The sequence below is a fragment of the Athene noctua genome, chromosome 12 (genome assembly GCF_965140245.1).
Source record: "Athene noctua chromosome 12, bAthNoc1.hap1.1, whole genome shotgun sequence".
Lineage (NCBI taxonomy): Eukaryota > Metazoa > Chordata > Aves > Strigiformes > Strigidae > Athene > Athene noctua.
In genome coordinates this window covers 21,200,428-21,213,954 of record NC_134048.1, presented here as the reverse complement: position 1 = coordinate 21,213,954, position 13,527 = coordinate 21,200,428, and the positions used below count along the sequence as shown (strand labels likewise).

The 13,527-nt window shown below is 51.0% G+C and overlaps 1 protein-coding gene across 4 annotated transcripts in view; it reads left to right on the top strand.

Annotated features, from left to right (window-relative positions):
* Window positions 1-13,527, top strand: part of JADE2 (jade family PHD finger 2) — a 92,277-nt gene that overhangs the window by 41,043 nt on the left and 37,707 nt on the right. For all 4 annotated transcript variants that reach the window (XM_074916573.1, XM_074916574.1, XM_074916576.1 and 1 more), the window contains exon 5: window positions 11,226-11,395. In XM_074916573.1, coding sequence (XP_074772674.1) covers window positions 11,226-11,395 — 170 coding nt within the window. The remainder of the gene's footprint in view (window positions 1-11,225; window positions 11,396-13,527) is intronic.

The following is a 13,527-nucleotide window of genomic DNA, read 5'->3' as shown; positions in this document are numbered from 1 at the left end:
ACATCAACACTCTGGTCTTTATCTAGTCTGCTGAGTATCAGGCTTTTTATATGGTGATAAACAGCTCAGAAACGAAATTGGAAAAGCTGTCTGGGTTTAACAAGATGGCTGTTTAGTGCCTCCTGTTCACTTGTTTTCCTCTTTTTATCACATCAAAGAAGAGTGAATCACTTTCTCCTTAGAGGATTACATTATTCCAGAGGCCTGGAAGGACCCATTCTGGTTACAAGCTGTTACTGAAGGAGATTTTAGTTGGAGAGAGGAAAACAGAACATTCTTCTTATTACACCTGTTAATTGCAATTTGGACCTTCAGCTGCATTTCTGTAGAACTTCCAGAACCTGCCTCTAAATCCTCAGCCACCAGCAGCACGCAAGGGACCACCTTACCCTGTCCTTAACATTTTTTGCACAGGAACGGGATTGTCACAGGGGGATTTCCAGACCCAAACAATGAGACCCTGGCTGGTCCTGGAGCCAGAAGGAGTTTCTCAGCTGAGCCGGAGCCCCTCAGCTGTGCCGGAGCCCTGCAGCGCTGCGCGGCGCCGGTCGCTGTACGCTCCCCATCACTGGGGGTGTTTTAAAAGCTGGTAATGATCGTTTCTAATATTCACTGCATAGCACTGAGTGTCTGGGGTTCAGCTGGGAAAAACAACAGCTAAAGGGATGGCAGGTGTAGCTGGGCTGCGGTGTCCTGGGCTGGTCCCTGCCTGGCAGAGGGTACCAGGATCCCTGACACATCCCGGGGTCCCTGATGCATCCCGGGGTCCCTGACACATCTCCAGCGCAGGAGGGATGGGGTGTGCAGCCTGGGAAGCCACCCAGCATTACGTCACCCGGAGCCACACTCACTGGCTGCTGGTACCCGGAGGGCAGGACAGTGCTGCAAGCAGCGTTAACCCCTTCCTGAGCATCCCGAATGCCACTTGGGTAACGCAGAGGGACCTTCACAGGGCTGAGCATTGGCCACCGATGTCTGTACAGTCAGGAGATGCCTTTTGGGCACGGGTGCTCCTGTTACAGGAGCTCGGTGGATCCTCCTGGGGCCAAATCCAGCTGCTTTGTTCTCCCAGACCAGCAGCAAGAAGCCAAATGAGAGCTTCAGAGCTGAACCAAGTGTTTACTGCCTGTGTAGGTAACCCAAGATAACCTACCCTGTGTAGGTAAACCAAGCAGTTTACTGAAGGTTTAGATTACACCAGAGAGTAGTGCCAGCCCAGCCATCCATCGCCCACATCAGCAGTGGTGATGAGCCGCACGGTTACACCCGGCTGCTTGCTTGAGCATGGATGTACACGGGAAGGGTTGATGTTGTGTTGCCTCCATCAACTATTATTTCTAGAATTGTGCTTGTTACAGCCCCTGACATGAGGATAGCCTACAAACTGCACAAAGCAGGGTGGCAGAATGGGCCAGCAGATTTCCCAGACATACCTTTGAACCCCGGGCTGAGCCCTGCGCCTGTGACTGCTCTGTACATAGGAGTTTTTGTGGATTTGCAGAGGCTGCTGCCAAATCTTGAGGGGTTTTGGCTCCAATAAGGATATACTGCAAATTCTTACTTTTCTGCACAAAACGGTCCCAGCAGTGCCAGCTTTAATTCTGTTGAGGTTCTTGTTTTAAAGTAAAAGGGTTTGGTGACAGTGGCCTGTCGAGATGCACTGTGTCACCACTGTCCTCCCCAGGACCAGCCACCTCCAGTCCTTTCTCTGCTCCATCACTCAGGAGGATGCATTTGCAGATGCTGGGTACCAGTGGTCCCTCCTAGGGGTCTGGTTTCAGGTCTCCTGCCACTGACTTTTGCCAGGGGTCACAGCAACGTGCCCACGGGTCTCTGAGCTCTCGAGGACCCTGCACTGGGGAGCGGGGTGCTCCCAGTGTTACCTGGAGCATTGTCAGTCGAGGAGGGGAGCAGTGAAGGGCAGAGGCGACCGTTAGCACCAGGACCTAAAGATGCTTTTAATCTCATCCAGCCGGTCCAGCCAGCTTGCATGCAGGTCTAAACGTCAAGCCAGTTAATTTAAAACTTAACCTATTTAATATCTTCTTGGCTTTCCCTTTCTTCTTTGAACCCAGCTTTAGGAGTATAGTTTTTGGCTCATGGTTTTACAGACTTTACTAGAAGCCATAAAAGTGGAATAATTAGGTGTAACATGGTCAGTAAATCTGGGCCTGGGTACGCTGAAGGTCACAAAATCTTGGTGTGCTCATTACTGTGACCATCTACCACTGTCTGAAACCCTGTCTTTTGCCCTTATGTCACCAGGCTCTTTTTCTAACATCTTCAATTCTGCTCCACTACTAAGAAGCAATAAGATCTATAAAATCTATTAGCTTAAGTTTGTAAGAAGATTGGGCATCTGGTCCAAATGGCCTGCTAGATACCTTTTTAATAAACAGAAAATGAAAATTATCCCTTTAAATTGCCTTTTTAAAGTTGTCGTGTGCCACAGGAGAATTCCCCCTGTGAGAGGAGCTGGCAGTAAGAACAGTATCAGCATCCGCTGAAGGTTGCTGGCAGAATTATCTTTATACTGATTTTCCTAAGCTGATTTATTTATGGACGCTGGACAAGACTAATATAGACTGCAACGTGGGTAAAGAAAAGATGACTGACTAAAGCCTTCATTGTACTAAAATCAAGTGTTTTCAGAAGAGAGACACTACACAGGATTAGTTATTTCTATCTAGTATATTAAAAGGGAGCATATAGCAAAAAAAATGCCTTCTCCCTTCAGCCAAGTGAAGCATTCAGTTTACAGAGATGATTAACCATGGGAATTTGCTGGGTATATTTTATTACCGCATAATCTTCTCCAGGGATAGATGTGATCCTCAAGAGTGTTGGGGTCCACTTACTCCTTTTCCTCAAGTGCTCTTGAGACCCACTTTCAGACTAATGGCCTCAGGTTTGTTGTGCTTTTCAGGCTGATCCCAATTTCCAGCCCTCCATTTAAATGAGCCCTTGATTGATACAGATATTTATTTTTTTAAAAAAATGTCGTGTCTCTGGCTGGCTGGATAAACAAAGGAGTAAATGCTCCTTCAGCGTAATTGAGCTTCTGCGAGTGGTTAGGCCCTCGGCGGAGGCTTCGCCTCTGTGGTGCTTTGCCGTGATGGTGCAGGGAGAGCTGCAGCATCTCGGTGGTGGCACCTCACCAGCCAAAGCCATGGATGGGAACGTGTGTGGTCCCACCATCCGAGCCCTGCTTGGAAAACAAATCATGAAGGGTGTCCCAGGTCGTTAGGGTGGCAGCGGGGTGCTGATGGGAAGCTGCCTTGCTGGAGTGCTCTGGCTTAAGGAGGGTAACCAGTTAAACTCACCAGCCGCCTGCTCTGGATCAGCAGGGAATGATTTGTCTCATGGTTGTGGGTCTGCTGTGTTGCTCTGGGACAGGTGGGGCTGCTGTGCCGCTGCGGAGCCGGGCAGGTCCATCCCTCCCAGCACCACATCCTCGGCTCTGGGGGCTGGAGGAACAAACAGGGCTTTGGGAGTCACGTGGGGGGTGGTGGGGATGGTGCTGAGCGCTCGCAGGGCTCTCTGAGCTGTTGGGTGACACTCCAGAGAAGCTGTTGCCCAGGACCATGGTTTTTTCCCCCAAGAACAGCATCATTTGGGGAGTGTGGTGATTGTTGTGCCCTGTTTCTTTTTAACTTCAGTAAAAGCAGACTTTTTACCCGAGTGAAACTTCGGGGTCCAGCCAAGAGGTTTCAGCTTGAATTTTTTTAAGGTATTTTTTGAGATGAAGAAAATCCTTGTGTTGCTGTAATAGGGTAATGATTCTCTGTAATGCACTGAGGTTGTACTAATGAACTTTCAGCCATGCCACTTGTTTCAGTAACGTTTTCATTTCCTGCTCTTGCGTTATTTCTCCTCTGCCACCTGCCCAGTTTGGTGCCTTTGAGACGTTCCCTGTTGGGATATGTCCCCACCCAGGCTTTCTGGTGCTTTTCATCCCCAACCCAGGCTCATGTGCGATACTTTCTCTTCTCTCAACACCCCCTGCCCATCACAGAGCCTTGGAAACTCAGGATCTTGCCTTGTCCGTGTGTCTCATAACATGTTGCTTGCTACCTAAGATGCTTTTGCTCTAATTTAGGTTGAGAGGGGTGGTTTAGGGCTTTTTGGAGCATGTTCTTGCTTTTCCTGCAGACCCAGTTTGGTTGGGTTGGTTGGTCATGCCCTGCACAGGGTCCCTGGCTGCAGGGATGTTCATGTGTCACCATCAACCATTTATTTGGAACATGCCAGGACTGATACAGCCCGGGGCTGAGTGTGCCTTGCCCTCTTTGAATCGAGTCTAGGGCTGAATAACTAAAGCATCAAAACGCAGGGGAATGGGGAAAACCATCAAAGAAGCATGAAATTCCTCTTGTGCTATGGAGATCTGCTCGTGCAGGAGTTGGCCCCGATGGGGATGACAGGTCGGTGCTAACGAGCTGGGCTGACGAGATCTCAGCCTCACAAATGCCCCAGTAATGAATTTCCTAGCACTGCTTTTGCTGTTTACCTGACTACTACTGCTTTTTTAAAAAGGAGGGTGTTTTCTAAGCAAGCCAACAGAAACCCTTTGATATGGATAAAGGGAAATGGGAAACGTGGTAATTGAAGTAATTAAGAGCTTGACTCTTCCTTTCTCTACAAGAAAAGAAAAATCAATGGAGCACCTGGGCGGCTGCGTTGGTGCCATCAGCAGGAGGGGGTGTGGGCGCTCTCCCAAGCCGAGGCAGATGCTAGGGCACAGCACAGCCATGCCACGGGCTCTCACCAAGGGTGAGGAACAAGTATTTTTGCCGATCTTTAGAAAACCAGCTCCTCAAGCATGTACCTGCATATTGCCAGACTCCTCTGGGCACCTACTGCCTGGCAACAAGGGTGGGCATCCCTTACCACCCACATCCCACACCAGGGGTGGTGTCTTGCCATCCTGAAGCAGGTAGGAAATCCTGTATCTTCCCCATCACACCTGAGGCTGGAATAGGAGAGGAAAGCTAGAAATAGGAAGGAAGGGTTGATACCTGTGGGATCACCGATGCCTGAACCTGGGACGTGAAGAATATTCGTACATAATGCAAGATTCACCACAGATTTGTGAGTTGGTGGCACGTGTGCAGACATCCTCATCACCTCAACCTGGGTTTTTCTTTTTCCACTAAGCAGCTATTTTGAAATGTGAATGTTTCCACAGGGGTTAAGCCCTGTTCTTGCGTGAAAGCGAAGCCCTGGTGACATCCCTGCCAGCCCCAGCTCTTGGAGCCCAGTGGGAGATGGGCAGGAGATGCTGGCGAGGGCGGCTTGGGTGTTTTTTTTCCATTTTCTAGCTGTGTCTCCACTGCAGTGTGTCTGGAAGCACAAAGCTTACAGCTTTCTGAGCTCCAATTTTCTTGGTGTTATTGTAGATGAGGAGGGCTGCACAGCATGGTCTGTTTTCTATATTGCTGTAAATCAGGGCATGGGTTTTTCCAAAGGAATACTCTCTTGTATTAAATTCTAGGATCTCTTCCTTCCGCTGTTTCTCCTAGCCCAAGGCAGCTGTCTCTGCATTCATTGATCTTTATATCTGAACACCGAGAAGCACTTTGGAGGTTTGTTAGCATGTGTCAGGGAGGAACGGGTTGCTTTTTAGGAACATGATTTTATCCGCTAAAGCAAATCCAGGAATTCACGGGAGGCTGCTCACCCCCAGGCATCGCGTCCTGCTTCGTCTTCCCAGAGGCTCGGGGTGTCTCCTGTGTGAACCCCAGGCTCTGGCAGCCTCCCGCACCCCTTGGGGCTGGAGGGACACTCGTAGGAGCAGGCACAGCCTTTTGTAAGGTTTGCTGAATTGTTTGCCAGTCATAAAAACCTCCTGTTTAAATAAGTGCTGCGGGTGAGTCAGGGGTTTGATCTGGACCAGGCTTCCAGTGGGTCTTTGTAGAGTTATACAAGCTACTCAGTGTATCACAAAATAATTTTGCAGTTATTTCCGAGGCGCTGTTGGGCAGCACATATCAGCACCATTCGAGTCACAGCTTGAAGGGCAGAGTGTCCCAGCGGAAGGCACTGCTCTCCCTGCTGAGGTGCAGACCTGGTGCTGGAGTCTCACCAGTGCAATTCAGGCTTAACTATGCTAGAGTCATAAAATTAATGTCAGTAGAAAATGAGCGTAAGAGGAGCCAGATCCTGAACCTGCAGTTTTTACTTTCTGAGTAGGTACCCTACATCAGGTATGGCCATTGCTGGGTGTGTGTAATGTGTGAGTAAGGTCTCGATAGCAGCTTTTGTCTTCCTGGGACTGAGGGGCACCATGTCACCCCGGTGTGGGCATCACCTGGGGAGGCTCCAGCTGATGCACTTCCCTCCTCCATCCCTGCATCGGCCTCGGAGGATTCATGCTGAGGGGCTCGGTGGGCTGCGGACCGCTTGGGATGTCTTTCCTTTTTCATCTTTTCCCTTGGTTATGGACAACAGGCTTGGGGTTAGAAGTTCACTGTCGGGTGCCTTCCTTGTGCCGTTTCTTCATTTCTGACCTCCTCCTGATACTTGAAATGATGAGAATATGGACTGAACGTGTCCAAGCATCCCTAAGTCTGAATTAACTCAGCTCATGCTGCCAGATGGGCACAGGGACATGGGGTCCTGCCCATGAAGAAGAAACCTCAAAAGTAAAGTTTACTGTTTCTCTAAGAAGGCACATTTCGTATTAATAATTATTCCTTATCGGCCTAATGGAATGGAAGCAAACTGCAGTGAGGCAGGAGCTGTGCAGGCAGCGCGGTGCTGTGGTAGCCAAGGGCTGCAGCACTTGATCAACCCTCCCGATACGTGCGTTTCCAGACGGGGGAGGCACCTGCCATCGCTGCGTTGGCACGTTTCAAACCTTTTGACTGAGTGCCAGCGAGCGTGTGGAGCACACCGATAGGTCTTTGTATCTTAATTAACTTGATCTTCATCATCGGTGACGTGGTGAGAAGCAAGGAGTCGCTCTGTAAATTCCAGTTCCTGTTCAACGAAAGCAAAGTTAGGAAGGGCTGAACATGGAGCTTTTGTGCCGGCGATGCTGTTTTCATCAGTGACCCCGTGAAGCTCCCTGTGATCTCCACGTCACCAGGGTCTGGGCGAAGCCAGGACCTGAGGGTCTAAACACACATCCAGGTTTTGGGGGGTTTGGCGGGCGGCTGCATGACCGGGGAGAGTCACTCATCTCCCATCTCTGAGCATCAGGTTCAGTAAAAATGTTTTTCCACAAGAGAGCCGCCGTGGAGCGGGGCGGAGGGTGCACACACGTGTCGGGGCGGGCTGGCCCGGGCTCGGCTCTCGGCTGGTGGTATCGTATGAACCACATTACAGATAACCCAGAGAGATTTCTCCAGTCACCATCAGCATCCTTATCGGACTAAGTGCATCTCAGTGGCTGTCAATGCAGTAAATGACCTGTTTGGGCCACTCCTTTGATATGCACACAGAGCATTAATCTCTGCACTTTGATACGTACACAGAATATTAATCTTTGCACTTTTATGCCAGGCTAAAAATAGCGACTCCTTTCTCCAGCTGGCCCTGTGTCAGACCATCACCTCTTGCAGCCGGCTGTTTGGCCAGCAGCTTTGTGTAACTCAGCCTCATGAAGGCTTTCGGTGCCATCCCCGTGCCAGCTCAGGCAGCTCTTTCCAACAGGAATGTTTGTTGTAGTTGGAGGATTTTTTCCTTTTTTTTTCTCATCAGCTTTGAGCTTTCTCCTGTAGGACTGCTGTGTCCATCTGCTGATGCACCAAGGGCCTGGCGCTGCGCAAGGCTGAGCTGGACCTGGGCTTGTGGGATGGAGAAGTTCAGTCCTTGGACCAACGTGCGTGACACCAGTGACTCCTGTATATTTTAGGAGGTTGGGAGTTCCTTAGATGACAGTCTTGAAGCCCGACCGGAGCATCCTAGTTTCAGTGTTATTACTGCTGTCTGCATTAAATACAGACATTACTGAATCCCTAAACCCCGTCCTAGATTACAGTGAGCTCGTTTTAAAATCTGGGGACTGAGAGCTGTTTTTTTCATGGGGCTGTTTTCAGATCCTGGTCTGAAATTTGGAGATATCCTCAGGGCATTGGGACACATCTTTATTTTCAATTTTCTGGTGGGGAAAGTAAGGCAAAAGAGGCAGAAGAGGAACCCCTTGATGCTTCCCTCTCCGAGCAATCAAATAATTACTTCTCCCACTGGTGGCTCTGGAAGTGCCTCCAATGGTTGCGACTGCCAAGGGCAGCAATTAAACTACTTGTCGGGGTCTGGAAAAACTCGAGGTTCATTTTCCTGCCCTGCTACAGATTTCATTCCCAACCATGGGGCAGGTAGGGTCCTGTTCCTGGGGGCAGCTGCACACAGATTTCTTCCCTCGGTGCTTACAAACCTTGGAGCGTCTGGTACCAAGTTTGAGCTGGTTACGTGATGGACACGATGGCTTTGCCCCAGACACATCTCAGAGCGTGAGGCGCTCGATGCTCTGACATTGACTTACATATTGGGAGGGGAGGCAGATAAAAGTCTTGCAGGGGCCAGCGGGCTTCCCAGCTGGTGCTGCGTCCAGAGCAGGGCTGGATCCTCAGGCTTTGGACGGCAGAGAAGCTGCTTGGGAGGGGATGACATGCTGCAGCGGGTTGCTGTTTGCTTGTTTGTTTCTTTGCAGTGTCTTCCTGTGTTGACATTTGTGCAGGGAGGTGGTGTTTCAGGGAGGAAATGTGAGCTGTGCAAATACTGCAGCGAGCTCCAGCTCCCAACTTCGCAGAGATCTGTCAGCTGGCACCACAGGCTGCTTTTCATTTCCAGCTCGTCCTCTGCTTGCATGTCATTACGCGCGACACTGTTGACGTGTGCGTGGCAAGTGTCATGCATGTTGCCTCAGAGTTGCCAAGAAAAGGCAGAAGAGCTGACAGCGAGCGCCTGTTTGCTTTCTGTGCAGGGGGTTTGCAGCAGATGAGGCAGCTCCCTCTCCCCATCCCTGTGGTTGTGACTAGAGAGTGCTCAGAACAAATCTCACAGACCACAGTGGGACGTTCTCCTTGGCTGAGGCTGCCAAAGTGCTGCCCAGCACGGTGTGAACGTGGCATTAAAGGCTGTGGCACGCCGGAGGCATCCCACGGCGGTGGGCAGCCTGCCTGCAACGTGGGGCTCGGTCACGGGGGCTTGGCTGGAGGATGTTTTAAATCAGGGTCACTCTGCCTTCAGAGAGTGCTCTGGGGAGTGGATACCTGTGTGGAGTGGGTCAGGAATCTTGTCTGAGCAGCCCAGGACTAGGATCTGATCTCTGTTGTGCCGCAGTAAATCAGCAGTAATGCTTCTGAGGAGTTAGTGGCTGGAGGAGTCACTGTTACTATCAGTATTTGGACCATCATATCCACTGTACCTGATTTTTCTCATATAAAGACCTAATTTCTGTGGGCAAACTATTGCTGAAGGTAAAGGAAGGTTGCCACAGACCTGTGCTGGCACTGTCGCTCAGCATGAGCCCATCGGTTGACTTTGATGCTGTGGGGTGGAAGGGGAGAGCCCGGCCAAGACTGCCTGCATCATTGAGAAGACAGCAGCAAGCAGAGCTGGGCGACTTCTGGGTGCCAAACTGTAACTCATTTTTCCTGCTGTCAGGTCCTGGGCCAGGCAAGAGGGGAAGCACTGGCAGAACTGGGGCTTCCTCAGACCTCCAGAAGGACTTGACAGACACCTCTGCTCCTGCCGAGCGCTTCGGGCAGGGCGCAGCGGGGACAAGGTGCTGCCTGAGCTCATGTTTCCGAATGTAACTGGGACAGAGCATTGCACTTAAATTCATCCACTGGGCCAAGAGTCTCATATTCACAGGGCACAGAGCACGTGGTGGTGCCAGACCCCGTGCCAGCGTGCCGCTCTCCTTCCCGGCGGGTGGAAGGAGCTGGGGGTCAGCAGTGTGGCTGAGATGGCAGCGTGGTGAGCAGAAGCCGTTGCCTTAGCCCTCTCCCCGTGTTTAATCCCATGGCTCGGGTGCATCCTGCCTTTTGGGGGGTGTGGGATGCCCCTTCATGGCCAGGGAACAGGGATGGGTTGATGCCATGGTCCCCCCTCGCCGACAGGCCCCAGGCAAGAGCATCACTATTCATAACAGCCCCGTTCCCGTGTTCGTGTGTGCTTTCCACATCAGATTTCCCAGTTTCACAGGAAGGACAGTGTATTTCTCCCAAACAGGCTATTTCTGTTCTGATGTACTCCTGCATGAGCCTCTTTGTGAGCTCCCATGGGGAGAAACAACCTTCTACTGTCAGGAGGAGCAACATGAGGTTGATGCCAGCAGCTGTAGCTGCAGGTCAGGTTATTTGTCTCAGGAATCCAAACACGTAGGAGGTGAGGCAAGGTGGGGAGGAAAAAAAGAGCCACACAAAGTGGAAAAGTGGTTTAATTTCTCCTGGTGTGAGGGGGAATTGGAGAACTGTTGAAGAGCAGGCCTGTTCCTGCGGAGAGCCCTGCACAGAGCCGCCCGCTCGGTGCTTCCCCGGGGCTGCTCCGCAGCGTGGAGCCGTGCAGGGCATGGACTGGTTTGTACCAGAAAGCATCAGTGGGTGTTAAGGAAGAATGAGATGCAGTGGTAAAGCCTGCGTGCGGCACTGATAGCAGTTTTATTTCTGAAGGGATTGGTGTTACATGACCCATCTGCAGGGAAGAATACACTGAGGCAGATGGAGGCACAGGCCAAAAAACAAATTCCCGATTCCCAGGCTGCTCGTCCCCTTCCTGATGGCAGCCCAAGGCGGGTGGCCATGGCACTGTGTAGGAAGCCAGCCCAGCAGGAGCAGGAGCTGTGCCACTGCGGGCTGCAGGCTGGCCCTCAGCAGTGGGATGCCAGAGCCATTCCACCATGCTCCCGCTTCCCTGTGCTGCTTTTCTCTGGGACACTAGGAAAAGCACAAACTTCTGGGAAGGGGAGCTGGCAGCTGGGCTGTGCTCAGCGTTTTCTGAAAATCAGCTTGTTTTGATGCATCCCAACGCAAACCATCACATAAGGTGCCCAGACCAGCAGCCTGTGGGAAAGTGCTTGTGTCCCAGTTGTGATCCTCAGAGCATCCAAGGCACAGGAGACACCACCGAGTGCACAAAACCCCTTTGATTTTGCTGGGCTTGCTTTCGTTCTTAGCATCAGGTTTGTACCCGGTGTGGCCGCACCCTCCACGGCAAGAAACAAGATACTTGTGTGAGTTGTAGCTCTTCCTCAACCTCTCCTTCTTTTCTTCCAGGATCATACCCCAGCTGGAGAACTCGCCTTCACAGGTTTCACCGAGTAGCCTGCCCGGCTCCGAGATTTCAGAAGCCACAAGGACTTACTTGCAAGGAGTGAGCCGCTATGACCTGGATGAGCTCGATGCTTGCTGGTTGGAACTTGTTAATATGGAGCTCAAGGAGATGGGTGAGTATTGCTGTTGTTTTTCTCCTTGCGTGGGCATCCCAGAGTGGGCTTTCAGGCTTTTTAAGTGACCGTGTGGAACAGAAGGCCTTGAAGAAGAAATCTTCATTAAGGCTCTCCAGAAGAGATTGCCGTAGCGCGGGATCTTGAGTGTATCTCGGTGCTTCTCACTCACACAGGGGTTTTGGGATTGGTACAAGAGTGGGGCAAGTCAGATGTGGTAGGAACAGTGCAGTGTGCCCTGTGGAGCGGGGGTCTGATTTGCAGAAGACCCAGAAGGTTGAGATCGCTCATGTTCGTGCTGCGATGGCATGACCATCGTCATCTCCTGTACTTACCCCTGCAGGAGGAGGTCTTGGTCAGGATGGGTGTGTTGAGCCTGACTCCTCTTCCTTTGACTGGCCACATTTGAAAGAAAGCATTTCTCCAGCATTTTTCCAACCATGGCCAGCTGGGCAGGTGGAGCCAGAGGAAAGCAGATTTCCTGGTCCAAATGTGTAATTCTCAGAAATGCTGGTCCTGGGTTGTCTCTCCTTTCCCAGGTGTGTCTAAATATCACAGCATAACGTTGCCTGCATCACTGCTGTTAGATCACTGCACATTCTTAAAATCCATCAGTGCATTTTGGTTGAGTGCAAGTACCTGGACTTGGAATTTGACCATTGGCACTAGTGCTTAGCATGGTCTGCTGGGCAGATTTGTTGGCACAGACATGTGGGTGTGTAGTCTTGCCAGACTGTGGAGGGATTTTCCAGTCCTTGTTAGGTAAGGGTTGCTGTGTTGTGGCTGCTGCTACGCAGGTAAGAATAACAACACAATAAAACATTCACCTTGTGAGGTCGGTGAAAGCTGAAGCGTGCCTACATGAAGCATTACTCCCCGTTACAAAGGTCTTTCAAGGGTGGCACAAAGTATGCTATCAAGTGCTTGAGCAGATGGGATCATGCACTGCTGAACGGGAAGGTTGTGCTGAGTCTCACAGCCTGCTGGCTGAGGGCTGCAGCCAGATTCAGTGAGACTGCAGTAAAATTTAGTTCAGTAAGCTTGCACGGAGCACGAACGACCTCAGAAGTTGGCCACCACATTGGCTGGTCTTGGTTGCAGAAGATTTCTGATGTACTCAGGATTTACAACCAAATTTTGTTAGAATGATCTCCAGGATGTTGAAAAAGTTGTAGAGGCTGCTTTTAGAGTTTGGCTAATTATTTATTATATGTGTCCTGTATATTGGAGTTCCCATAATCTCAGTGTTGGGGAGCCCATAGTATCACTAGCAAATCGCAGCCAGCTTTGCCCTCATTAATTGGTCCTCTATTAGCAGCCTCAGCTCTGTCGTTAGCACACTCAGGTTTTGAGATACTGGCAGCTTCAGTCAAGTCCTTGGGCAGAGCAGGGGTTGCTCATAAGAAAAGCCGAGTGTCTCGGTCCTGCTCAGGTACCTGGCAGAGGATCCACTCTTCCTAACTTCACAGCTGCTGTTACTGCATCAAGAAACCAGCTTGGACCACCCTGGACATCCTTCTGACGCCACTGTGCCTCTGCTGTATCTCTGCTGCGTTTCCCTGGCCGTCTGCATGGCTGGGTGGCTGTCAGAGGTGTCTCTGGGCTCCAGAGAAGGGTTGTCTCTATTTCCACTTTCCCCTTACACGTATTTCAGAAGTCTCTAGAAAGGCAGCGGGCAAAGATTTGGCTTCTCCAGCTCAGCTGCGTTAAATTTGGCTCACTTTATTATTTCTTCAAAGTATTAGGTTACAAATGCAATGACTTAAATGGCTTTCAGATGTGGAGCTCCCATGCTGGTGGATAACTGGGAGGTTGAGATGGGACGGGCACTGCCGGGGCAGGGATGCCCCTGCCCCACACCCGACAGGAGCTGGCTGTCCCCATGTCACCTTCGGGCTGGCGTGTGCCAAACTGAAATGTTTGGGGGGGATAGAAGCAGCTTCGGGGAGCATGTTGGATTTAGGAGGGGAGCTTGAGCATGGTCACAGCCGTGTAGCCCTGGTAGCCCTGCTCCTTGCAGGTGCTTTGGGTGGGCTGGCATTGCCCCGAATCCAGTGTTGGGCACAGGTGATGCTTTGCCACTGACACTCTGCAGTTTTGATCAAGCTGCATTTTTCTCCCTCTGGCTCCTT